The following is a 26,594-nucleotide window of genomic DNA, read 5'->3' as shown; positions in this document are numbered from 1 at the left end:
AGGGTTTGGTGTAGTGAATCGTTACGTTTTTTTTTTTTTGTTTTTTTTTTCTTTTTAAGTATAAACCATTACTGGCTTTTCACAGAAACACTGAACTGTTGCTGTCTGTGTGTCAGGGATCCAGAACACCGACGTGGGCTGGTACCAGCATTTGATGGCACCATTAAGTGATGACCAGAAGAAACAGCTTCAGGAAATCTACAGCATCTCCCAGCAGAGGAGGAGCACCGCGGCTAAGGGCCAATGTGAGCTATGACCCAGAGACACGCTTCAGAGCGCTGAGGGTGGACACCACTCAGAGTTGATTGGAGAGGGGAAACTTATACGCAGGTGCAAACAATTATAGGCTGTTCATCTACATTGATCTCCAATGCTTTAAAATGGACAAAAAAAAAACAGAGACGTGTGGAAGAAAACGGAAAACAACCATCAAAATGGATAGAAGAATAACCAGAATGGCAAAGGCTCACCCATTGATCAGCTCCAGGATGATCAAAGACAGTCTGGAGTTACCTGTAAGTGCTGTGACAGTTAGAAGACGCCTGTGTGAAGCTAATTTTTTGCAAGAATCCCCCGCAAAGTCCCTCTGTTAAATAAAAGACATGTGCAGAAGAGGTTACAATTTGCCAAAGAACACATCAGCTGGCCTAAAGAGAAATGGGGGAATATTTTGTGGACTGATGAGAGTAAAATTGTTCTTTTTGGGTCCAAGGGCCGCAGACAGTTTGTGAGACGACCCCCAAACTCTGAATTCAAGCCACAGTTCACAGTGAAGACAGTGAAGCATGGTGGTGCAAGCGTCATGATATGGGCATGTTTCTCCTACTATGGTGTTGGGCCTATATATCACATACCAGGTATCATGGATCAGTTTGGATATGTCAGAATACTTGAAGAGGTCATGTTGCCTTATGCTGAAGAGGACATGCCCTTGAAATGTGTGTTTCAACAAGACAATGACCCCAAGCACACTAGTAAACCAGCAAAATCTTGGTTCCAAACCAACAAAATGAATGCCTCACAGATGAGAAGAAATCATGAAAACTGTGGTTATACAACTAAATACTAGTTTAGTGATTCACAGGATTGATAAAAAAAAAGCAGTTTGAACATAAGTTTTGAGTTTGTAGTGTCAACAGCAGATGCTACTATTATTGTGAACACCCCCTTTTCTACTTTTTTTTTACTAATAGCCCAATTTCATAGCCTTAAGAGTGTGCATATCATGAATGCTTTATCTTGTTGGATTTGTGAGAATCTACTGAATCTACTCGTACCTTGTTTCCCATGTAACAATAAGAAATATACTCAAAACCTGGATTAATCTTTTTAGTCACATAGCACTACTATTGTTCTGAACACTACTGTACAAGTACTTAAGTACTCATATGGGTAAATCGTTGGACTCGGACCCATTGATTGTGTAGCTCATCTTGTTCCTGTGAGTGAATGAACAGTTTTAAAATATGCAGATTGTTTCCTTGAACAGTACATACATATCCATACCCTAACCCTACCCCTGACCTCTAGTAATACTGTGAGAAATCTTGGAGTCATTTTTTTATCAGGATATGTCATTCAAAGTGCATATTAAACAAATATGTAGGACTGCTTTTTTGCATTTACGCAATATCTCTAAAATTAGAAAGGTCTTGTCTCAGAGTGATGCTGAAAATCTAATTCATGCATTTATTTCCTCTAGGCTGGACTATTGTAATTCATTATTATCAGGTTGTCCTAAAAGTTCCCTAAAAAGCCTTCAGTTAATTCAAAATGCTGCAGCTAGAGTACTGACGGGGACTAGAAGGAGAGAGCATATCTCAACCATATTGGCCTCTCATTGGCTTCCTGTTAATTCTAGAATAGAATTTAAAATTCTTCTTCTTACTTATAAGGTTTTGAATAATCAGGTCCCATCTTATCTTAGGGACCTCGTAGTACCATATCACCCCAATAGAGCGCTTCGCTCTCAGACTGCAGGCTTACTTGTAGTTCCTAGGGTTTGTAAGAGTAGAATGGGAGGCAGAGCCTTCAGCTTTCAGGCTCCTCTCCTGTGGAACCAGCTCCCAATTCAGATCAGGGAGACAGACACCCTCTCTACTTTTAAGATTAGGCTTAAAACTTTTCTTCTTGCTAAAGCTTATAGTTAGGGCTGGATCAGGTGACCCTGAACCATCCCTTAGTTATGCTGCTATAGACGTAGACTGCTGGGGGGTTCCCATGATGCACTGTTTCTTTCTCTTTTTGCTCTGTATGCACCACTCTGCATTTAATCATTAGTGATTGATCTCTGCTCCCCTCCACAGCATGTCTTTTTCCTGGTTCTCTCCCTCAGCCCCAACCAGTCCCAGCAGAAGACTGCCCCTCCCTGAGCCTGGTTCTGCTGGAGGTTTCTTTCTGTTAAAAGGGAGTTTTCCTTCCCACTGTAGCCAAGTGCTTGCTCACAGGGGGTCGTTTTGACCGTTGGGGTTTTTCTGTAATTATTGTATGGCCTTGCCTTACAATATAAAGCGCCTTGGGGCAACTGTTTGTTGTGATTTGGCGCTATATAAAAAAAAAATTGATTGATTGATTGATATCTGAAGCTGGTCCATTCGGCCCATTTCCCTTAAATGATGCAAAACGTTATTCCCAGTGTTTTTTTCTCCTTCATACTGTTGAACCCATGTTCTTTTGTTTTCAGAGGCTGATGGACGATGGATAAGAAGACAGACGCCGGTCTGACTTTAAGTGGATTCTGGACCAATGTCAGTCACAATCCAGATGAGACGATTTGACAGATTCCAAACGAAGCAGGTCCCAGGATCCTCAGAAGACCAGGTCTCAGGGTGACATCAGGACTAAGTGAACTACCAGGGATCAGGATCACCTTTGGACCTGGTGCACTGCAGAGAACCAGACCCAACTGGGAGAGTGCAGCCGGACACAACCGCCGGCCCGTGTGTGTGTGTCACTGAGTGTGTGTCTTACTGTGTGTGTGTGTGTGTGTGTGTGTGTGCGTGCGTGCGTGCGTGTCTCTTACTGTGTGTGTGTGTACGTGTGTGTCTCACTGTGTGTGTCTGTGTGTATGTGCGTGCATGTGTGTATCACCGTGTGTGTGTGTGTGTGTGTGGTATCACCGTGTGTGTCTCACCGTGTGTGTGTGTATGTGCGCGTGCATGTGTGGTATCACCGTGTGTGTCTCACCGTGTGTGTGTGTACACGTGTATCTCACCGTGTGTGTGTGTACGTGCGTGTGCATGTGTGGTATCACCGTGTGTGTCTCACGGTGTGTGTGTCTCACGGTGTGTGTGTGTGTACACGTGTGTCTCACCGTGTGTGTGTGTGTGTGTGTGTACGTGTACGTGCATACATGCATGTGTGTATCACCGTGTGTGTGTGTACGTGCATGCATGTGTGTATCACCGTGTGTGTCTCACTGTGCGTGCATGTGTGTATCACCGTGTGTGTGTGTACGTGTACACATGTGCGTGCATGTGTGTATCACCGTGTGTGTGTACACGTGTGCGTGCATATGTGTATCACCGTGTGTGTGTGTACACGTGTGTGCATGTGTGTGTATCACCGTGTGTGTGTGTACACGTGTGCGTGCATATGTGTATCACCGTGTGTGTGTGTGTACGTGTACACGTGTGCGTGCATGTGTGTATCACCGTGTGTGTGTGTACACATGTGCGTGCATATGTGTATCACTGTGTGTGTGTGTGTACGTGTACACGTGTGCGTGCATGTGTGTATCACCGTGTGTGTGTGTACACGTGTGTGTGCATATGTGTATCACCGTGTGTGTGTGTACACGTGTGTGCATGTGTGTGTATCACTGTGTGTGTGTGCGTGCGTGCATGTGTGTGTATCACTGTGTGTGTACGTGCGTGCATGTGTGTATCACCGTGTGTCTCACTGTATGTGTGTGTACACGTGTGTCTCACCGTGTGTGTGTGTGTGTGTACGTGCATGCATGTGTGTATCACCGTGTGTGTGTGTACGTGCATGCATGTGTGTATCACCGTGTGTGTCTCACTGTGCGTGCATGTATCACCGTGTGTGTGTGTGTACGTGCATGTGTGTATCACCGTGTGTGTGTGTACATGTGTGCGTGCATATGTGTATCACCGTGTGTGTGTGTACACGTGTGTGCATGTGTGTGTATCACTGTGTGTGTGCGTGCGTGCATGTGTGTGTATCACTGTGTGTGTACGTGCGTGCATGTGTGTATCACCGTGTGTCTCACTGTGTGTGTGTACACGTGTGTGTGTGTACATGCGTGCAAGTGTGTCTCACCGTGTGTGTGTGTGTACATGTGTGTGTCTCAGTGTGTGTGTGTGTACGTGCGTGCATGTGTGTCTCACCGTGTGTGTGCACGCTGGTGTTTGTCACGATGTGTGTGTGTGTATCATGGTGTGTATTTGTGTGTGTGTGCGCGTGCATGCATGCTTGTATCACTGTGTATGTGTGCACGCTTGTGTTTGTCACGATGTGTGTGTGTGCGCGCTTGTGTTTGTCACAGTGTGTGTGTGTATCACGGTGTGTATTTGTGTGTGTGTGTGCGTGCATGCATGCTTGTATCATTGTGTATGTGTGCAAGCTTGTGTTTATCATGGTGTGAGTGTGTGTATCACGGTGTGTATCACTATGTGTGTGTGCATGCTTGTGTTTATCATGGTGTGAGTGTGTGTATCACGGTGTGTATCACTATGTGTGTGTGCACGCTTGTGTTTATCATGGTGTGAGTGTGTGTATCACGGTGTGTATCACTATGTGTGTGTGCGTGCATGCATGCATGCCTGTATCACCGTGTATGTGTGTGTCTCACTGTGTGTGTGTGTTTCAGGTGCGGGTTTTGCATCCTGTCCCCTGCAGAGGTCAAATGGCTGTGACCTCTGGTTGTCATCAGACTAACATCTGAAGTGTCATGTGGTGTCACAGCTTCATGCGTTGTACTGAGGCATGATGGGAGATGCAGTTCTTTCCGTTTATTGCTGGAATTTCTTTTTGTACCCATTTTCAAAACTAATTTAAGAAAAACATAAAAGTTGAAACGTGTGTTTCCTGTTTGTCACTGAAGGAATGAAGACCACACTGTGACATCACATTTGTTATTAATATGTATATGTTGCAGACATGAACGAGTGAAGCTCCTCAGCATGTCACCATGTTAATTTAGGTCCTTCAGACTTTTATTTTGAGCAAATGCTTCAGGGGAGCATTAGCATGGCAAAACATTTCAGCTTCTCTCACTGAAATGGGAAGTGCCAAATATTGTGTTCACAGTGAACCAGGAAATGTTCAAATGTCAAACACTTCCTGGCATGGGTGGAGCAAAAGCAGAGGCCAGGGTTGCTCTGGACTCCCCTGAAATCTGATTGGAAACAGATGATTGACATGTCACAGCACCACGTCTGGTTGAAAGAGCTGCATTTTAAAATCAGTGAGTCACATTGGCTGCTAGGTTCCTCCTGTCCAGTAGTTGGTGCTGTGGACCACAAAAAGTTCTAATCCACCTTAGAAGAAAAATGTTTGCTCCACATTTGAACTGAACACGTCGTTTGAACTATGAGCTTCTAATCACACCAAACTTATATTGGTGAGTAAACGACCATATTTTATGTCAGAAATGAGGTCCAGATTGTTAAAAGCAGCATTTCTCCTTTAATTTGGGTTGTCTTATATATATGTGTTTCTCCAGTGATTTTTTTTTTTTTTTTAATGAGCAGGCAGCTGTTGATTATATAACCGCTTAATTTTACTGTCTGAGTGACACAACTTTAGATAAATCTAAAATTATCTCCCTTAACTCAAACTGAAAGCAAATCTCTACAACTTGATATAAATGAATTAAAAATCTAAAACCCAGCTTCCTGATGAAGTGGTGTAGAGGAGGACTTTCTTATAAAGAAGACCTGAAAGTTCAGCTACAATTTGACAGAAAGTACATTTGAGATGAAAGACTAGATTTGATGTTTTGGTGAAAGAAACTTTTGTATTTCTTCATAATTGATGTAAATAAAGTCCAAGACATATTCAGTGACTTGGAAATGTGCATGTTTCCATCCCCTGACTTGTCTGAAGAAAACTGGCAATGAAACTGATTATTATTTACAGGTTTTCTCAAGATTTAGAGATTTGCTTTCAGATTGACTTTGAGGAAGATAATTTTAGAGATTTTTATTCTTTGTGTTTTTTTGTATTTCTTGTATTTAAAATGACATAAACAAATTAAAATGTGTGAAATTCCAAGTGTCCCAATACTTTTGGAGGGCACAGTATCCTAACCTTATGAGTGTAAAATGAGTGTGGTATTATTACTGTTTTGTTTAAGAAGGGTTAATTTTCACTGTTGCTGCACTTTGTGTCAAATCAGTCATATCATATATCAAATTGATATGACAATATTGAGATATGATCATTGGGCCATATTGTAGAGCCTGCAAAAAAGCAGTCCTACATATTTGTTTAATATGCGCATTGAATCAGAATATGTCATTCAAAGTGCATATTAAACAAATATGTAGGACTGCTTTTTTGCATTTGCGCAATATCTCTAAAATTAGAAAGGTCTTGTCTCAGAGTGATGCTGAAAAACTAATTCATGCATTTATTTCCTCTAGGCTGGACTATTGTAATTCATTATTATCAGGTTGTCCTAAAAGTTCCCTGAAAAGCCTTCAGTTAATTCAAAATGCTGCAGCTAGAGTACTGACGGGGACTAGAAGGAGAGAGCATATCTCACCCATATTGGCCTCTCTTCATTGGCTTCCTGTTAATTCTAGAATAGAATTTAAAATTCTTCTTCTTACTTATAAGGTTTTGAATAATCAGGTCCCATCTTATCTTAGGGACCTCGTAGTACCATATCACCCCAATAGAGCGCTTCGCTCTCAGACTGCAGGCTTACTTGTAGTTCCTAGGGTTTGTAAGAGTAGAATGGGAGGCAGAGCCTTCAGCTTTCAGGCTCCTCTCCTGTGGAACCAGCTCCCAATTCAGATCAGGGAGACAGACACCCTCTCTACTTTTAAGATTAGGCTTAAAACTTTCCTTTTTGCTAAAGCGTATAGTTAGGGCTGGATCAGGTGACCCTGAACCATCCCTTAGTTATGCTGCTATAGACTTAGACTGCTGGGGGGTTCCCATGATGCACTGTTTCTTTCTCTTTTTGCTCTGTATGCACCACTCTGCATTTAATCATTAGTGATCGATCTCTGCTCCCCTCCACAGCATGTCTTTTTCTTGGTTCTCTCCCTCAGCCCCAACCAGTCCCAGCAGAAGACTGCCCCTCCCTGAGCCTGGTTCTGCTGGAGGTTTGTTCCTGTTAAAAGGGAGTTTTTCCTTCCCACTGTTGCCAAGTGCTTGCTCACAGGGGGTCGTTTTGACCGTTGGGGTTTTTCCGTAATTATTGTATGGCCTTGCCTTACAATATAAAGCGCCTTGGGGCAGCTGTTTGTTGTGATTTGGCGCTATATAAATAAAATTGATTTGATTTGACTATCAACTAGCTGAAAACTAGGGGGTGGAGCTCCACCAGAAGCTGAAAGGCAAAAAAAGAAAAATGCTTAAAAAGACGGGGGGTCTGAAGCTGAAAGGCTTTAGCCATGCTAATGCTCCCCTGAAGCATTTGCTCAAAATAAAAGTCTGAAGGACCTCAGTGACATGGTGAGATGCTGAAGAGCTTTGCTCGTTCATGTCTGCAACATATACATATTAACCAGTTATTTTTATGTAATTATTTTATTAATGACAATAATTATACTAAATATTATTATTTATAAGGGTTTGCTTGGAATCAAAGGACTCAACAAAAAATTCCTTCAGATTCTCTTTTTCCCACTTGGAGATTCGAGATGGATCTACATGTTGATTTGGCACAAGTTTCATGCCGGATGCCCTTCCTGAACTCCACATTACTTAGCGAATGGGCAGCAGTGGCCTTTTACTGGAAAGACGCACACTGATCGTGTGTCCACCACGCTGCTCCAAAGCGCGAAACAAAATAAACTCCAATAATTAAGGAATACAGGCAAAAACAAATTCCAGAGCCGATTTAAACAATCAAACCAAAAAAATCAAAGGAACTCGTGTGTTTTCAACACTGCGGGCCAACCGTGACCGTCTGATGTGCCCAAACTGCATCTGTTGTCCAACAGATGTTTATATTTGTCAATATTATTTATTTCTGGAATTTAAGAGACCCTGTTTTAAGTACCAGCACAGGCTATCCTCCCCAACCTTGTAAATAGCACACAACCATATATGAAAAAGCACACATTTGATAAACTTTCTACAATCTATGATCAGAACAAATGGCACAGGATATATAAATTCCATGTGTGAGGTTAAATGATCACATGTTCATTTCTTTCTTTTTTCTTTCTTGTTACAACAAACAATAGTACAACTTTTTAAAATGTAACTACAACTTTACAACACTATGTGACTTGGGCACATGTCCTTCCTCAATTTGCCAAAAGGGGTCACTCTTGTTCCACGTACTGGAAAAGGCTGATTTTGGATTTTATCATAAAACATGAAATCTGCCAATCTGAGGTTGATTTTGACCAGAAAAGCTGTATTGTTATCTCTAAGTTGATAGCAATTCTTCTTTGATATGAACTTATGGGAGTTTTGCTGTGAAGACAAAGTTCTGGGACTTTTGGGGAAAAGTATGTTCTCCTTGGGTCTGTGTTTTTAGAGGAAAAAGGAGGGTGCTGACCATCTGGCTTTGGAAACTGATAAAGGACCCCACTTTTTGCGAGGAATGCACTTTAAAAGTCTTAAATCCTGATAGTGGTGGGGTTTTATGACACCTGGCCATCCTGAGTTGGCTCATCAAACATCATTTTGGCACCTAGATATATTCCAGACCTTGAGCTGTGCCGGGTTCTTTGAAGCAACTTTTATGACCTCTTGCTTCATGCAAACTTAGGAGGTTGAATGTTGAAGACAGGCTTCTCGCAACATTCCCCCACTCGATTCGACTTTGGGTCTCCAACGTTGAATCACTAAGACGATGAAGGCTGTTGAAGGTTGGTGGGTGATGTCTTCCACTGGCAGGGATGCTGTGAAGGGTTAGTGTCAGACTAGCAGAGTGGCTTGGGGTAATTATGACAGTTAACTAAAGTGGTCCGACTATGATACCACATCACACATTCACCTATTTACACTATTTTGCCACCGGTTTGTTTAAGCCAAATCCAGTAGCTCTGATGCTTGGTTGGGTTCGAGTTCTCGGTTAAATTTCGATTACCTTCGAGCTCTTCGGACGGTTCAGCCACATGTCTTTTTCTTTGGGCTAGCCTGGCGAGGGCTCGAGAACACCTGGTTATTCTATCTTGAAGGGTATTGGTGTATCTACGCACCCACAGACCTAACTCGAGGGTAGTTAGGTATCCAGCAATAGTTGCTACAAACAGCAGGGTGTCAGGAGTGGACCAAACATATGATAGGGCTTGGTATGGTCTAAGATCCTGATTTCGAATCTCTTTCAAGACTTTATCTATTGGGGCCACATCGATGACCCGAGAGCTTTCATACTGGATTTTCTCCAGTGTTTGTTGGTCTAGTTCAATAGCCGTTTGGTTATAAAAGTCAGATACTTCAATGGCTCCTTCATATTGGTTGGGATGCAGGTGGTAGAGGGATACCTTTTTTTTGGGTACTGTGACCCATAAGGTCTTTCAAAGGAGCTCAATATGAGTTGATGTGTCATGACGGTTGTACACTAGTCGGGCTGATTTTTCAGGGGTGTTGACTAGCCAGCGTTGTCCTGCTATCTGTTACTGCTACCTGAGTGTCCGTGAGCTGGTGGAATGGCATGACGGTCGTTGGACAGCGATTTGCCCTGCTAAGGGTTTTGAGGCCGCAGATGCTGGCGGTGTCGTCCCGAATGAAGGGTTTGCTGGGACACAGATAATGGATATCCTTAGTGACAGTGCACATTTTGAGATACGGGAGTAAATATAGATCAGGATTAGCATCGTTGAAAGCCACCACAGGAGGTGTGTGGATTTTAAGGTGATTGTCTCCTTGCCAAAGGCCTACATTCACAACACTCTTGAGCCTGTAAATGTTTTTAGTGGTGACAATAGGTAAGTTAATTAGAAACGCCATTTCCAGAGCTTCTGGATCTAGATAGATTGGAATTGAGCTGCCCAACGCGTGTGCGAGGTGGGCTTGCAGCAGCGTGACTAGGTTGCGGACTCTAGAAGTTTGTGGACCAGGGCTAAAGGGACAATGTAGAGTGGAATCCTACTGACAGCAAGGCTGTCAATCAAAGACCTGATGCCCCTGGTCATGTCCGCCATGAGCATACTTAACATCTGTGTGTGTGTGCGCGCGTAGTCTTCCTGAAACACTGACGTTAGCTGATCAAGTAGGCCTACTGTCTTTTTGAGCACGTTGGTATGGGTGTTAAGGATTACCACGGTGTCTCGTACAGTTTGTCCAATGGTCTCGAGACCTTCTCTCTGTAGGTTAAGCTGAGCTTGTATTTCAGGTATTACCCCTTGAAGCTCACTAATGTGTCTCTTTACTGTGGTCAATGTCACGGTATTAACTGCTGATAAACCAACGCTGAAGAGGGAGCCTACAGCTACAGCTGAGGCTGCCATTAGCAAGACCTCCAATGAACCTCTTCTCTCATTTGTTGAGTCCACTCAGTTCTGCTTGTGTTACAGTGAACGCCATCTGGCGTGGCATGTGGACTATGTCTGCCTCAGCATGCTTCAGAACAGATTTGGTCCACCGGTTACCTGCCCAGGAGACCAGATTCACTAAGGTACTGGCGAAGTTGGCCCTGTACACTTCCGTGGGGTTGAGCCTGTCGAACACCGTCTGCGTGTGCAAGTGGCAGTTCGTTATTAGTAAGCCGGGCTGGTCTTTCAGGACAATGCCCGATTCTGGTCCGAATTCAACCACGTCTGAGGAGGTGTCGGGACGGTTCCACTGAGACACAGCAGGGTCACGAGCCAGGTCATCCTGGCAAACACAACAAACATGGTTAGAAATTTGTCTATTAGAGATGTTTTTTTTTTTTCTTCCTGGCTTTGTTCAAGTGTTTTTGAGCAAAGGAGAAGTTGGCTTTCAGATGTTCTGTCAGGTCGATCATGTATTGTTGAGCTGTGTACACTGTCGCAATGTTTGCCTCCCCGGCTGGTACAGCACGTGGAGGGGTAGCATCATCTGACGGCCTGTCATCATTTGAAAAGGGGAGAACCCCGTCGATTCGTGAGGGGTCACCCGGATAGCCATGAGGACCAAGGGAATTTTCACATCCCAGTCTCTGTGGTTGGCTGCCACATATTTGCGCAGGATGGTCACGACAGTTCAGTTGGCCCTTTCCACCTGTCCTGACGACTGAGGGTGGTGGCTGATGTGGAAGTTTGCCTTTACCCCCAGCACTTGCCAGAGTTGTTGCAGGACTTCACTGGGGAAGTGGGTGCCTCTATCCGAGTTTACATGGATGGGCAGTCCAAGTCATGAGAAGATGTGATACATCAACAAATAGGCTGTCTTCAAGGCTGTATCATTTGGAGCTGGTAGACATTCCAGCAATTTTTGAAGTGTGTGACAGTGAGGAAATATTTGTTTCCTCTTACAGACATTGTGAGGGGTCGCACCAAGTCAATTTGTAGTTCTGACCAAGGGAAGGAAATACCCTTTTCTGTAACGGAGCTCTGTGAATCGGGTTCACAGGTTGAAATTGGCAACAGACCAAGCAGCCATTGATGTAATCGCTCACATCCTTCTGCATTTTTGGCCAATATGCCACCTGTTGTATCGCATTAGATGCTGCCTTCGTTCCTCGGTGACCCGCGCATGCTGAATCGTGCCTGTGTATCAACATCACCCCCCAGTGATTACGAGGGACCACCAACACAGGTGAAGAGATATCCTTGGAAACATAGACCAAGAGGCCACGGAGCACTTTTATGTTATCTTGGGTGTGGTACAGTTGTTTCAAGTCAGGGATGGAAGCAAAATCATCCTCAGTTAGTGGGTGAACTTGAGGTGTAGCACTGTTTTGTTTATAGCCAGATCCAGAGCCTGGAGTGAAGCCAGGTTGGAGTCAGAAAAAGTTGGAGCGACAGAGGCTGTTGTGGAGATGGGGGCTGTGGTAGGGTCTGCGGCAGCAGTCCTGGCACAGGTCACCACGGATACCGCATTGGTGGGTGGGAGGGGCAAAAGTGTCTCATCGAATGCCCACGGTGTGCCGTCCAGAGCACCTTGCTTGGCTAGTGTGTCAGTCTTGGCATGGTATGCGCGACTGACCTCGGACCTTTTTCCAGTATATCTGGAGGTCATGTGTACGAGGGCTGTCCGTAAAGTATAGGTCCTTTTTATTTTTTTCTAAAACTATATGGATTTCATTCATATGTTTTTACGTCAGACATGCTTGAACCCTCGTGCGCATGCGTGAGTTTTTCCACGCCTGTCGGTGACGTCATTCACCTGTGAGCACTCCTTGTGGGAGGAGTCATCCAGCCCCTCGTCGGAATTCCTTTGTCTGAGAAGTTGCTGAGAGACTGGCGCTTTGTTTGATCAAAATTTTTTCTAAACCTGTGAGACACATCGAAGTGGACACGGTTTGAAAAATTAAGCTGGTTTTCAGTGAAAATTTTAATGGCTGATGAGAGATTTTGAGGTGATTCTGTCGCTTTAAGGACTTTTCACGGTGCGAGACGTCGCGCAGCGCTCTCAGGCAGCGTCATCAGCCTGTTTCAAGCTTAAAACCTCCACATTTCAGGCTCTATTGATCCAGGACGTCGTGAGAGAACAGAGAAGTTTCAGAAGAAGTCGGTTTCAGCATTTTATCCGGATATTCCACTGTTAAAGGAGATTTTTTTAATGAAAGACGTGCAGGCGGATTGCAGCGTCGGCTCGCAGCCACCGCGACGCTCCGCCACAGGAAAAACACCTCTGTTGGAAGCCTTGAGAAGAAGTTGGAACATCTCCAGCTGATAAACAATTTCTCATATACTCACTCCACTGAAAGCCATCAAAAGCCGCCTGGATTTTACAAATGGTTATCAACACGGAGGTTTTTTTCCTGTGCCGCTGCGCCGCATAGGCTGCGTCCCGACGCGCGGACCCATCCGCACGTCTTTCATTAAAAAAAATCTCCTTTAACAGTGGAATATCCGGATAAAATGCTGAAACCGACTTCTTCTGAAACTTCTCTGTTCTCTCACGACGTCCTGGATCAATAGAGCCTGAAATGTGGAGGTTTTAAGCTTGAAACAGGCTGACGACGCCGCCTGAGAGCGCAGCGCGACGTCTTGCACCGTGAAAAGTCCTTAAAGCGACAGAATCACCTCAAAATCTCTCATCAGCTGTTAAAATTTTCACTGAAAACCAGCTTAATTTTTCGAACCATGTCCACTTCGATGTGTCTCACAGGTTTAGAAAAAATTTTGATCAAACAAAGCGCCAGTCTCTCAGCAACTTCTCAGACAAAGGAATTCTGACGAGGGGCTGGACGACTCCTCCCACAAGGAGTGCTCACAGGCGAATGACGTTACCGACAGGCATGGAAAAACTCACGCATGCGCACGAGGGTGCAAGCATGTCTGACGTAAAAACATATGAATGAAATCCATATAGTTTTTGAAAAAAATAAAAAGGACCTATACTTTACGGACAGCCCTCGTAGTTATGAGGTGGTCACAAGCCGCAAACAGTTCTTTTTGTTTGACCGATTTCCTGTTGGAGGTCACAAAACCATTGCATTACCAGCCAGGTAGATGGCACAAAAAGCTAAGGCGTGCATAGTTAGAATGTGTGCACAGCACAAATGTTGTGACATTTTGCGGCACAGCTAACTGCCATGTTATGAGTATGCCAGCAATTTCTGCATACTGGGAGGACTGTGGTCCCACTTGAAACTTCTGTGGCTCATATGGTGTGTTGTCGACCCACGCGACCCCCATTCCTCCCCGGGTGACCGTTTCATGGTGGAATGAACAGCAATCCACGTACGCAGTGATCATGCCTCGGCAGGCATTGTGGTCAAAGTAGTGGTGATTAGGGGAGTCAGGTGGTGGCAAGTCCTCGTTCAACAGGGTTGCAGCCATTGTGTCTTCAGTGCAGCACTAGCAAGCAGCTAATCTTGTGCCTAGGGGAGCTTTGCACCTCCATGTCAAAACTTTGCAACGCCATCAACCACGAGGCAACTCATGAGTTTGTTACTACACCTTCTCTCAGTCTCTATTAAGGAATGTCACTGGTTGATGATTGGTTTCTACAATGACTTTTTGTCCGCCCAGATAGTTGGCGAAATGTTTAACAGCTCAGACTGTTGCTAGTAGGGCTTTTTCGCAGTCACTGAATTTCCAGTGGTTGTAGCGTTTTGCTCGCGTATGCGACCACTTGCCTATCTTTGTCATACATCTGGTACAGTACTGCACTTAGGCATTGATTGGAGAATCCCACTTCTAGGTACATGCCAGTTTGTGTTGACCATCTTCATGGACAGGGATTGTCCAGAACCCAGAGACCACATCAAGCACGGAAAAGTATCTTACGTCTTTTACTTTGGGAGGTTCCTGCTCTAACCGAGTCACTGGCCATCGAGATAGCAACAGTCATCTTGTGTTTCTTCCACTTTCTAATAAATAATCATAACAGCTGTCTTCTACCAAGCTGCTTGCCTGTTGTCCTGTAGTCCATCCCAGCCTTGTGCAGGTCTACAGTTTTGTCCCTGGTGTCCTTAGACAGCTCTTTGGTCTTGGCTATGGTGGACAGGTTGGAGTGTGATTGATTGTGTGAACAGGTGTCTTTTATACAGGTAACAAGTTCAAACAGGTGCAATTAATACAGGTAAAGAGTGCAGAATAAGAGGGCTTCTTATAGAAAAATTAACAGGTCTGTGTGTAGGTGATCAAACACTTATTTTCCTCACTGTAACTGACTCAACTTCTACATGTCTTGTGGTGTTGAATGTAACCGCTGTGAAACGGTCATTAAATAAGGTGTTACTGATGTAATTCACCAGCTTTTGGTCACAGCTCTCACAACACAACAGCACCGTGGTGAAGTCCAGAGCTTCTATACAGAACAGAGGAGGAGGAAAGTAGCTGTATTTCACTCAGCCTGAGCATCTAACATCTCATTTAAGCAACAGAACACGAATCAGCTGCTGTCTGCTGGTTTTATTCATGTAAAATCACTGGAGAAACACGTATATAGAAGTCAACCCAAATTAAAGGAGAAATGCTGCTTTTAACAACCTGAACCTCATTTCTGGGATAAAATACAGCCGTTTACTCACCAGTATAACTTTGGTGTCATTAGAAGTCCACAGTTCGGACGATGTGTTCAGGTTCAAATCGAGCTCAAAGATTTTTCTTCTTCTACTGAGGTGGATTAGAACTTTTTGTGGTACAAAGTGCCAACTACTGTACAGGAGGAACCTAGCAGTCAATATGTGTCACTGATTTCAAAATGGCTCTCTTTAACCAGACGTGCGGTGCTGTGACATATCAATCATCTGGGGTGGCACCTGGGCTGTCCAATCAGATTTCAGGGGGTTCCAGTCGCACCCTGGTCTCCACTATAACTCCGCCCATGCCAGGAAGTGTTCAACATTTGACATTTCCTGTTTCACTGTGGACTCAAAATTTGGCACTTCCTGTTTGGGACACAGTGGACCATGAGCTTTCACGCTTCACTCCTATTAGTATTATTATAGCTAGTATTGTTTAGTTATATTTAGTAATATGTGTATGTCGCGGACATGAACGAGCAAAGCACCTCACTATCTGTGTCGATATATTATTTAGGTACTTAAGACTTTATTTTCAGTAAATGGTTCAGGGGAGCATTAGCATGGCTAAGACCATTCAGCTTACTTATTTTCAAAGATCAAAATATTTTTACATGTCACTCATCTTCAACCACTTATCCAGGTTTGGATCGCAGGGGGAACAGCTCCAGCACGGGACCCCAGACTTCCCTTTCCTGGGCCACTTTGACCACCTCCAATGGGTGGATCCTGAGGCATTCCCAGGCCAGCCTGGAAATATAATCTCTCCCCCTAGTCAATCAATCAATCAATTTTATTTATATAGCGCCAAATCACAACAAACAAAACGACCCCCTGTGAGCAAGCACTTGGCGACAGTGGGAAGGAAAAACTCCCTTTTAACAGGAAGAAACCTCCAGCAGAACCAGGCTCAGGGAGGGGCAGTCTTCTGCTGGGACTGGTTGGGGCTGAGGGAGAGAACCAGGAAAAAGACATGCTGTAGTCCTGGGTCTTGTCCAGAGGGCATCCTTACCCGATGCCCGAATCACCTCAGCTGGTTCCTTTTACAGTTTTTTAGTTTACACACTAAAATGAAAATTTTCACACAATCAACAGATCTTTACACTCAAGAATCAAAACACCTGTCCAGAGTTGCACAACAATAAGCACACAGCTTCACACTTTGCAAAACTCTACACACATTTTCACACCTTAGACACAGATAAGGATCGTGAGGTTACTTCCTTCTCAGTACAAAGCCCTGTCTTGCCAGTGACCACACTAATGAACGAACTGGATAATCACATCCACCAGGTGTGGAAGCTCACTTTTGCTTAACTGAAAATACAGCATTCAGGTAGGTGCTATTAAAGGCAGCAGGTGAGTTCACCAGCCTTCAACAAAATGGAAGGAGTTAGAAGAAGAGTGAGAATGAGAAGGGGAGCTCAATGAGGAGAAGAAGGAGGGAGAGGAAGAGGTAGAGAGGAACCTGAAGAATGATAGAACCTGAACAAAGATGAGGACCAAATTTAACTCAAGAAATCCGTGCAACACTTACTGACCATGTTATCAACCACAAACTGACACTGAGGGAAGCTGGACTAAGAGTTCAGCCAGTAATTCGAACATTTCGTCGAGAACACAGGTAAACTAACTGCACAGTACACTGAAACTGCAACTTACTGTATTTCTCATCACTTCTGATATCCTTTCCTGTGACGTGTTTTTTGTCTACATACAACCCCTGGCAAAAATGATGGAATCACCGGCCTCGGAGGATGTTCATTCAGTTGTTTAATTTTGTAGAAAAAAAGCAGATCACAGACATGACACAAAACTAAAGTCATTTCAGATGGAAACTTTCTGGCTTTAAGAAACACTATAAGAAATCAGGAAAAAAAGATTGTGGCAGTCAGTAACGGTTACTTTTTTAGACCAAGCAGAGGGGGAAAAAAAAATATGGAATCATGAAAAACAAAAGAACGCTCCAACACATCACTAGTATTTTGTTGCACCACCTCTGGCTTTTCTAACAGCTTGCAGTCTCTGAGGCATGGACTTAATAAGTGACAAACAGTACTCTTCATCAATCTGGCTCCAACTTTCCCTGATTGCTGTTGCCAGATCAGCTTTGCAGGTTGGAGCCTTGTCATGGACCATTTTCTTCAACTTCCACCAAAGATTTTCAATTGGATTAAGATCCGGACTATTTGCAGGCCATGACATTGACCCTATGCCATGACATTGACCCTATGTGTCTTTTTGCAAGGAATGTTTTCAGTTTTTGCTCTATGGCAAGATGCATTATCATCTTGAAAAATGATTTCATCATCCCCAAACATCCTTTCAATTGATGGGATAAGAAAAGTGTCCAAAATATCAACATAAACTTGTGCATTTATTGATGTAATAACAGCCATCTCCCCAGTGCCTTACCTGACATGCAGCCCCATATCATCAATGACTGTGGAAATTTACATGTTCTCTTCAGGCAGTCATCTTTATAAATCTCACTGGAACGGCACCAAACATAAGTTCCAGCATCATCACCTTGCCCAATGCAGATTTGAGATTCATCACTGAATATGACTTTCATCCAGTCATCCACAGTCCACGATTGCTTTTCCTTAGCCCATTGTAACCTTGTTTTTTTTTCTGTTTAGGTGTTAATGATGGTTTTCGTTTAGCTTTTTCTGTATGTAAATCCCATTTCCTGTAGGCGGTTTCTTACAGTTCGGTCACAGACGTTTCCCCCCCATTCGTTCCTCATTTGTTTTGTTGTGCATTTTCGATTTTTGAAACATATTGCTTTAAGTTATCTGTCTTGATGCTTTGATGTCTTCCTTGGTCTACCAGTATGTTTGCCTTTAACAACCTTCCCATGTTGTTTGTATTTGGTCCAGAGTTTAGGACACAGCTGACTGTGAACAACCAACATCTTTTGCAACATTGCGTGATGATTTACTCTCTTTTAAGAGTTTGATAATACTCTCCTTTGTTTCAATTGACATTACTCGTGTTGGAGCCATGATTCATGTCAGGTCCACTTGGTGCAACAAGCTCTTCAAGGTGTGATCACTCCTTTTTAGATGCAGACTAACGAGCAGATCTGATTTGATGCAGGTGTTAGTTTTCGGGATGAAAATTTACAGGGTGATTCCATAACTTTTTCCTCTGCTTGATCTAAAAAAGTAACCGTTACTGACTGCCACAATTATTTTTCCTGATTTCTTATAGTGTTTCTTAAAGCCAGAAAGTTGCCATTTTGAAATGACTTTAGTTTTGTGTCATGTCTGTGATCTGCGTTTTTTTCTACAAAATTAAACAACTGAATGAACAACCCCCGAGGCCGGTGATTCCATAATGATTGCTAGGGGTTGTAGGATTGAGGACACCAAGGTGGAAGGGGCCCATGTTCACTCGGGCACAACAGACAGCCGTTGTAAACATGGTTTTAGCCAACAACTGTATCAGGCTGAGAGAAATCCAAGCCAATGTCATCAATGATCACAATATTTTCAATAATATCCATCAACTCTGTCAACATTAGGCCGAATCCTAAAAAAAAAAACAAGTTGACATGAAGCTAACTGTACCATTTGACAGAAATTCAGAGGGAGTGAAACATCTGCGTAATGAGTATGTGGAGGTTTGTATAGTTACCTTACTATGATGTGGTATTGTGCACCGCACACAACCTTATTCAATCAATCAATCAATTTTATTTATATAGCGCCAAATCACAACAAACAGTTGCCCCAAGGCGCTTTATATTGTAAGGCAAGGCCATACAATAATTATAGAAAAACCCCAACGGTCAAAACGACCCCCTGTGAGCAAGCACTTGGCGACAGTGGGAAGGAAAAACTCCCTTTTAACAGGAAGAAACCTCCAGCAGAACCAGGCCCAGGGAGGGGCAGTCTTCTGCTGGGACTGGTTGGGGCTGAGGGAGAGAACCAGGAAAAAGACATGCTGTGGAGGGGAGCAGAAGATCGATCACTAATGATTAAATGCAGAGTGGGTGCATACAGAGCAAAAAGAGAAAGAAACAGTGCATCATGGGAACCCCCCAGCAGTCTAAGTCTATAGCAGCATAACTAAGGGATGGTTCAGGGTCCTGATCCAGCCCTAACTATAAGCTTTAGCAAAAAGGAAAGTTTTAAGCCTAATCTTAAAAGTAGAGAGGGGTGTCTGTCTCCCTGATCTGAATTGGGAGCTGGTTCCACAGGAGAGGAGCCTGAAAGCTGAAGGCTCTGCCTCCCATTCTACTCTTACAAACCCTAGGAACTACAAGTAAGCCTGCAGTCTGAGAGCGAAGCGCTCTATTGGGGTGATATGGTACTACGAGGTCCCTAAGATAAGATGGGACCTGATTATTCAAAACCTTATAAGTAAGAAGAAGAATTTTAAATTCTATTCTAGAATTAACAGGAAGCCAATGAAGAGAGGCCAATATGGGTGAGATATGCTCTCTCTTCTAGTCCCCGTCAGTACTCTAGCTGCAGCATTTTGAATTAACTGAAGGCTTTTCAGGGAACTTTTAGGACAACCTGATAATAATGAATTACAATAGTCCAGCCTAGAGGAAATAAATGCATGAATTAGTTTTTCAGCATCACTCTGAGACAAGACCTTTCTGATTTTAGAGATATTGCGTAAATGCAAAAAAGCAGTCCTACATATTTGTTTAATATGCGCATTGAATGACATATCCTGATCAAAAATGACTCCAAGATTTCTCACAGTATTACTAGAGGTCAGGGTAATGCCATCCAGAGTAAGGATCTGGTTAGACACCATGTTTCTAAGATTTGTGGGGCCAAGTACAATAACTTAGTTTTATCTGAGTTTAAAAGCAGGAAATTAGAGGTCATCCATGTCTTTATGTCTGTAAGACAATTCTGCAGTTTAGCTAAGTGGTGTGTGTCGTCTGGCTTCATGGATAGATAAAGCTGGGTATCATCTGCGTAACAATGAAAATTTAAGCAATACCGTCTAATAATACTGCCTAAGGGAAGCATGTATAAAGTGAATAAAATTGGTCCTAGCACAGAACCTTGTGGAACTCCATAATTAACCTTAGTCTGTGAAGAAGATTCCCCATTTACATGAACAAATTGTAATCTATTAAACAAATATGATTCAAACCACCGCAGTGCAGTGCCTTTAATACCTATGGCATGCTCTAATCTCTGTAATAAAATTTTATGGTCAACAGTATCAAAAGCAGCACTGAGGTCTAACAGAACAAGCACAGAGATGAGTCCACTGTCTGAGGCCATAAGAAGATCATTTGTAACCTTCACTAATGCTGTTTCTGTACTATGATGGATTCTAAAACCTGACTGAAACTCTTCAAATAGACCATTCCTCTGCAGGTGATCAGTTAGCTGTTTTACAACCAGTGGTGTCAAAAGTACACACATTTGTTACTAAGTAGAAGTATAGATACTGCAGTTTAAAAACACTCTGGTAAAAGTTGAAGTATCAACTCGACCTCTTTACTCAAGTAAAAGTGAAAAAGTATGTGCTCCAAAACCTACTTAAAGTATAAAAGTATAAAGTAACCTTTAAAAAAAAAAAAAGGTAGATGCCACTATATGAATTGAAAGCTTAATTTAAAAACTGATTCGTTCTACATGTGGCCCAAACCCAAAATTACCCCCCAACACCACCTGCACGAAAATGTTTCAATTCTAGAAGCTCTGAAATGCAATCTGGGACTATTCCAGACAATAAACTGCACTGAGTGCAGCATCCATTTAGTGAAGGAAAAAAAACAAAAAAAAAACACAACTTTCCTATTCAGATTCATTCCAGTAGTATTCCCCTGCAGAGGTCAAATGGCTGTGACCTCTGGTTGTCATCAGACTAACATCTGAAGTGTCATGTGGTGTCACAGCTTCATGCGTTGTACTGAGGCATGATGGGAGATGCAGTTCTTTCCGTTTATTGCTGGAATTTCTTTTTGTACCCATTTTCAAAACTAATTTAAGAAAAACATAAAAGTTGAAACGTGTGTTTCCTGTTTGTCACTGAAGGAATGAAGACCACACTGTGACATCACATTTGTTATTAATATGTATATGTTGCAGACATGAACGAGTGAAGCTCCTCAGCATGTCACCATGTTAATTTAGGTCCTTCAGACTTTTATTTTGAGCAAATGCTTCAGGGGAGCATTAGCATGGCAAAACATTTCAGCTTCTCTCACTGAAATGGGAAGTGCCAAATATTGTGTTCACAGTGAACCAGGAAATGTTCAAATGTCAAACACTTCCTGGCATGGGTGGAGCAAAAGCAGAGGCCAGGGTTGCTCTGGACTCCCCTGAAATCTGATTGGAAACAGATGATTGACATGTCACAGCACCACGTCTGGTTGAAAGAGCTGCATTTTAAAATCAGTGAGTCACATTGGCTGCTAGGTTCCTCCTGTCCAGTAGTTGGTGCTGTGGACCACAAAAAGTTCTAATCCACCTTAGAAGAAAAATGTTTGCTCCACATTTGAACTGAACACGTCGTTTGAACTATGAGCTTCTAATCACACCAAACTTATATTGGTGAGTAAACGACCATATTTTATGTCAGAAATGAGGTCCAGATTGTTAAAAGCAGCATTTCTCCTTTAATTTGGGTTGTCTTATATATGTGTTTCTCCAGTGATTTTTTTTTTTTTTTAATGAGCAGGCAGCTGTTGATTATATAACCGCTTAATTTTACTGTCTGAGTGACACAACTTTAGATAAATCTAAAATTATCTCCCTTAACTCAAACTGAAAGCAAATCTCTACAACTTGATATAAATGAATTAAAAATCTAAAACCCAGCTTCCTGATGAAGTGGTGTAGAGGAGGACTTTCTTATAAAGAAGACCTGAAAGTTCAGCTACAATTTGACAGAAAGTACATTTGAGATGAAAGACTAGATTTGATGTTTTGGTGAAAGAAACTTTTGTATTTCTTCATAATTGATGTAAATAAAGTCCAAGACATATTCAGTGACTTGGAAATGTGCATGTTTCCATCCCCTGACTTGTCTGAAGAAAACTGGCAATGAAACTGATTATTATTTACAGGTTTTCTCAAGATTTAGAGATTTGCTTTCAGATTGTTTGAGGAAGATAATTTTAGAGATTTTTATTCTTTGTGTTTTTTTGTATTTCTTGTATTTAAAATGACATAAACAAATTAAAATGTGTGAAATTCCAAGTGTCCCAATACTTTTGGAGGGCACAGTATCCTAACCTTATGAGTGTAAAATGAGTGTGGTATTATTACTGTTTTGTTTAAGAAGGGTTAATTTTCACTGTTGCTGCACTTTGTGTCAAATCAGTCATATCATATATCAAATTGATATGACAATATTGAGATATGATCATTGGGCCATATTGTAGAGCCTGCAAAAAAGCAGTCCTACATATTTGTTTAATATGCGCATTGAATCAGAATATGTCATTCAAAGTGCATATTAAACAAATATGTAGGACTGCTTTTTTGCATTTGCGCAATATCTCTAAAATTAGAAAGGTCTTGTCTCAGAGTGATGCTGAAAAACTAATTCATGCATTTATTTCCTCTAGGCTGGACTATTGTAATTCATTATTATCAGGTTGTCCTAAAAGTTCCCTGAAAAGCCTTCAGTTAATTCAAAATGCTGCAGCTAGAGTACTGACGGGGACTAGAAGGAGAGAGCATATCTCACCCATATTGGCCTCTCTTCATTGGCTTCCTGTTAATTCTAGAATAGAATTTAAAATTCTTCTTCTTACTTATAAGGTTTTGAATAATCAGGTCCCATCTTATCTTAGGGACCTCATAGTACCATATCACCCCAATAGAGCGCTTCGCCCTCAGACTGCAGGCTTACTTGTAGTTCCTAGGGTTTGTAAGAGTAGAATGGGAGGCAGAGCCTTCAGCTTTCAGGCTCCTCTCCTGTGGAACCAGCTCCCAATTCAGATCAGGGAGACAGACACCCTCTCTACTTTTAAGATTAGGCTTAAAACTTTCCTTTTTGCTAAAGCGTATAGTTAGGGCTGGATCAGGTGACCCTGAACCATCCCTTAGTTATGCTGCTATAGACTTAGACTGCTGGGGGGTTCCCATGATGCACTGTTTCTTTCTCTTTTTGCTCTGTATGCACCACTCTGCATTTAATCATTAGTGATCGATCTCTGCTCCCCTCCACAGCATGTCTTTTCTTGGTTCTCTCCCTCAGCCCCAACCAGTCCCAGCAGAAGACTGCCCCTCCCTGAGCCTGGTTCTGCTGGAGGTTTGTTCCTGTTAAAAGGGAGTTTTTCCTTCCCACTGTTGCCAAGTGCTTGCTCACAGGGGGTCGTTTTGACCGTTGGGGTTTTTCCGTAATTATTGTATGGCCTTGCCTTACAATATAAAGCGCCTTGGGGCAGCTGTTTGTTGTGATTTGGCGCTATATAAATAAAATTGATTTGATTTGACTATCAACTAGCTGAAAACTAGGGGTGGAGCTCCACCAGAAGCTGAAAGGCAAAAAAAGAAAAATGCTTAAAAAGACGGGGGGTCTGAAGCTGAAAGGCTTTAGCCATGCTAATGCCCCTGAAGCATTTGCTCAAAATAAAAGTCTGAAGGACCTCAGTGACATGGTGAGATGCTGAAGAGCTTTGCTCGTTCATGTCTGCAACATATACATATTAACCAGTTATTTTTATGTAATTATTTTATTAATGACAATAATTATACTAAATATTATTATTTATAAGGGTTTGCTTGGAATCAAAGGACTCAACAAAAAATTCCTTCAGATTCTCTTTTTCCCACTTGGAGATTCGAGATGGATCTACATGTTGATTTGGCACAAGTTTCATGCCGGATGCCCTTCCTGAACTCCACATTACTTAGCGAATGGGCAGCAGTGGCCTTTTACTGGAAAGACGCACACTGATCGTGTGTCCACCACGCTGCTCCAAAGCGCGAAACAAAATAAACTCCAATAATTAAGGAATACAGGCAAAAACAAATTCCAGAGCCGATTTAAACAATCAAACCAAAAAAATCAAAGGAACTCGTGTGTTTTCAACACTGCGGGCCAACCGTGACCGTCTGATGTGCCCAAACTGCATCTGTTGTCCAACAGATGTTTATATTTGTCAATATTATTTATTTCTGGAATTTAAGAGACCCTGTTTTAAGTACCAGCACAGGCTATCCTCCCCAACCTTGTAAATAGCACACAACCATATATGAAAAAGCACACATTTGAAAACTTTCTACAATCTATGATCAGAACAAATGGCACAGGATATAAATTCCATGTGTGAGGTTAAATGATCACATGTTCATTTCTTTCTTTTTTCTTTCTTGTTACAACAAACAATAGTACAACTTTTTAAAATGTAACTACAACTTTACAACACTATGTGACTTGGGCACATGTCCTTCCTCAATTTGCCAAAAGGGGTCACTCTTGTTCCACGTACTGGAAAAGGCTGATTTTGGATTTTATCATAAAACATGAAATCTGCCAATCTGAGGTTGATTTTGACCAGAAAAGCTGTATTGTTATCTCTAAGTTGATAGCAATTCTTCTTTGATATGAACTTATGGGAGTTTTGCTGTGAAGACAAAGTTCTGGGACTTTTGGGGAAAAGTATGTTCTCCTTGGGTCTGTGTTTTTAGAGGAAAAAGGAGGGTGCTGACCATCTGGCTTTGGAAACTGATAAAGGACCCCACTTTTTGCGAGGAATGCACTTTAAAAGTCTTAAATCCTGATAGTGGTGGGGTTTTATGACACCTGGCCATCCTGAGTTGGCTCATCAAACATCATTTTGGCACCTAGATATATTCCAGACCTTGAGCTGTGCCGGGTTCTTTGAAGCAACTTTTATGACCTCTTGCTTCATGCAAACTTAGGAGGTTGAATGTTGAAGACAGGCTTCTCGCAACATTCCCCCACTCGATTCGACTTTGGGTCTCCAACGTTGAATCACTAAGACGATGAAGGCTGTTGAAGGTTGGTGGGTGATGTCTTCCACTGGCAGGGATGCTGTGAAGGGTTAGTGTCAGACTAGCAGAGTGGCTTGGGGTAATTATGACAGTTAACTAAAGTGGTCCGACTATGATACCACATCACACATTCACCTATTTACACTATTTTGCCACCGGTTTGTTTAAGCCAAATCCAGTAGCTCTGATGCTTGGTTGGGTTCGAGTTCTCGGTTAAATTTCGATTACCTTCGAGCTCTTCGGACGGTTCAGCCACATGTCTTTTTCTTTGGGCTAGCCTGGCGAGGGCTCGAGAACACCTGGTTATTCTATCTTGAAGGGTATTGGTGTATCTACGCACCCACAGACCTAACTCGAGGGTAGTTAGGTATCCAGCAATAGTTGCTACAAACAGCAGGGTGTCAGGAGTGGACCAAACATATGATAGGGCTTGGTATGGTCTAAGATCCTGATTTCGAATCTCTTTCAAGACTTTATCTATTGGGGCCACATCGATGACCCGAGAGCTTTCATACTGGATTTTCTCCAGTGTTTGTTGGTCTAGTTCAATAGCCGTTTGGTTATAAAAGTCAGATACTTCAATGGCTCCTTCATATTGGTTGGGATGCAGGTGGTAGAGGGATACCTTTTTTTTGGGTACTGTGACCCATAAGGTCTTTCAAAGGAGCTCAATATGAGTTGATGTGTCATGACGGTTGTACACTAGTCGGGCTGATTTTTCAGGGGTGTTGACTAGCCAGCGTTGTCCTGCTATCTGTTACTGCTACCTGAGTGTCCGTGAGCTGGTGGAATGGCATGACGGTCGTTGGACAGCGATTTGCCCTGCTAAGGGTTTTGAGGCCGCAGATGCTGGCGGTGTCGTCCCGAATGAAGGGTTTGCTGGGACACAGATAATGGATATCCTTAGTGACAGTGCACATTTTGAGATACGGGAGTAAATATAGATCAGGATTAGCATCGTTGAAAGCCACAGGAGGGTGTGGATTTTAAGGTGATTGTCTCCTTGCCAAAGGCCTACATTCACAACACTCTTGAGCCTGTAAATGTTTTTAGTGGTGACAATAGGTAAGTTAATTAGAAACGCCATTTCCAGAGCTTCTGGATCTAGATAGATTGGAATTGAGCTGCCCAACGCGTGTGCGAGGTGGGCTTGCAGCAGCGTGACTAGGTTGCGGACTCTAGAAGTTTGTGGACCAGGGCTAAAGGGACAATGTAGAGTGGAATCCTACTGACAGCAAGGCTGTCAATCAAAGACCTGATGCCCCTGGTCATGTCCGCCATGAGCATACTTACATCTGTGTGTGTGTGCGCGCGTATCCTTCCTGAAACACTGACGGTAGCTGATCAAGTAGGCCTACTGTCTTTTGAGCACGTTGGTATGG

At 42.8% G+C, this 26,594-nt stretch overlaps 1 protein-coding gene and 1 long non-coding RNA gene across 2 annotated transcripts in view; both read left to right on the top strand.

Moving 5' to 3' along the window:
- ipo8 (importin 8) overlaps positions 1 to 3,034 on the top strand; it is a 100,716-nt gene extending 97,682 nt beyond the window's left edge. The window contains 2 exon segments of the mRNA XM_034163360.1: positions 117 to 245; positions 2,684 to 3,034. Coding sequence (XP_034019251.1) covers positions 117 to 245; positions 2,684 to 2,685 — 131 coding nt within the window. The 3' untranslated portion in view covers positions 2,686 to 3,034.
- Positions 3,035 to 4,709: 1,675 nt separating this feature from the next.
- LOC117504385 lies at positions 4,710 to 21,254 on the top strand. The gene is made up of 2 exons (XR_004558782.1): positions 4,710 to 4,862; positions 21,074 to 21,254. It is a non-coding gene; the product is annotated as an uncharacterized LOC117504385 (long non-coding RNA).
- Positions 21,255 to 26,594: the final 5,340 nt, after the last annotated feature.

Source organism: Thalassophryne amazonica, chromosome 22, assembly GCF_902500255.1.
Source record: "Thalassophryne amazonica chromosome 22, fThaAma1.1, whole genome shotgun sequence".
NCBI lineage: Eukaryota > Metazoa > Chordata > Actinopteri > Batrachoidiformes > Batrachoididae > Thalassophryne > Thalassophryne amazonica.
Note: the sequence above shows the minus strand (reverse complement) of the source record. Positions and strands in the feature narration are given on the sequence as shown.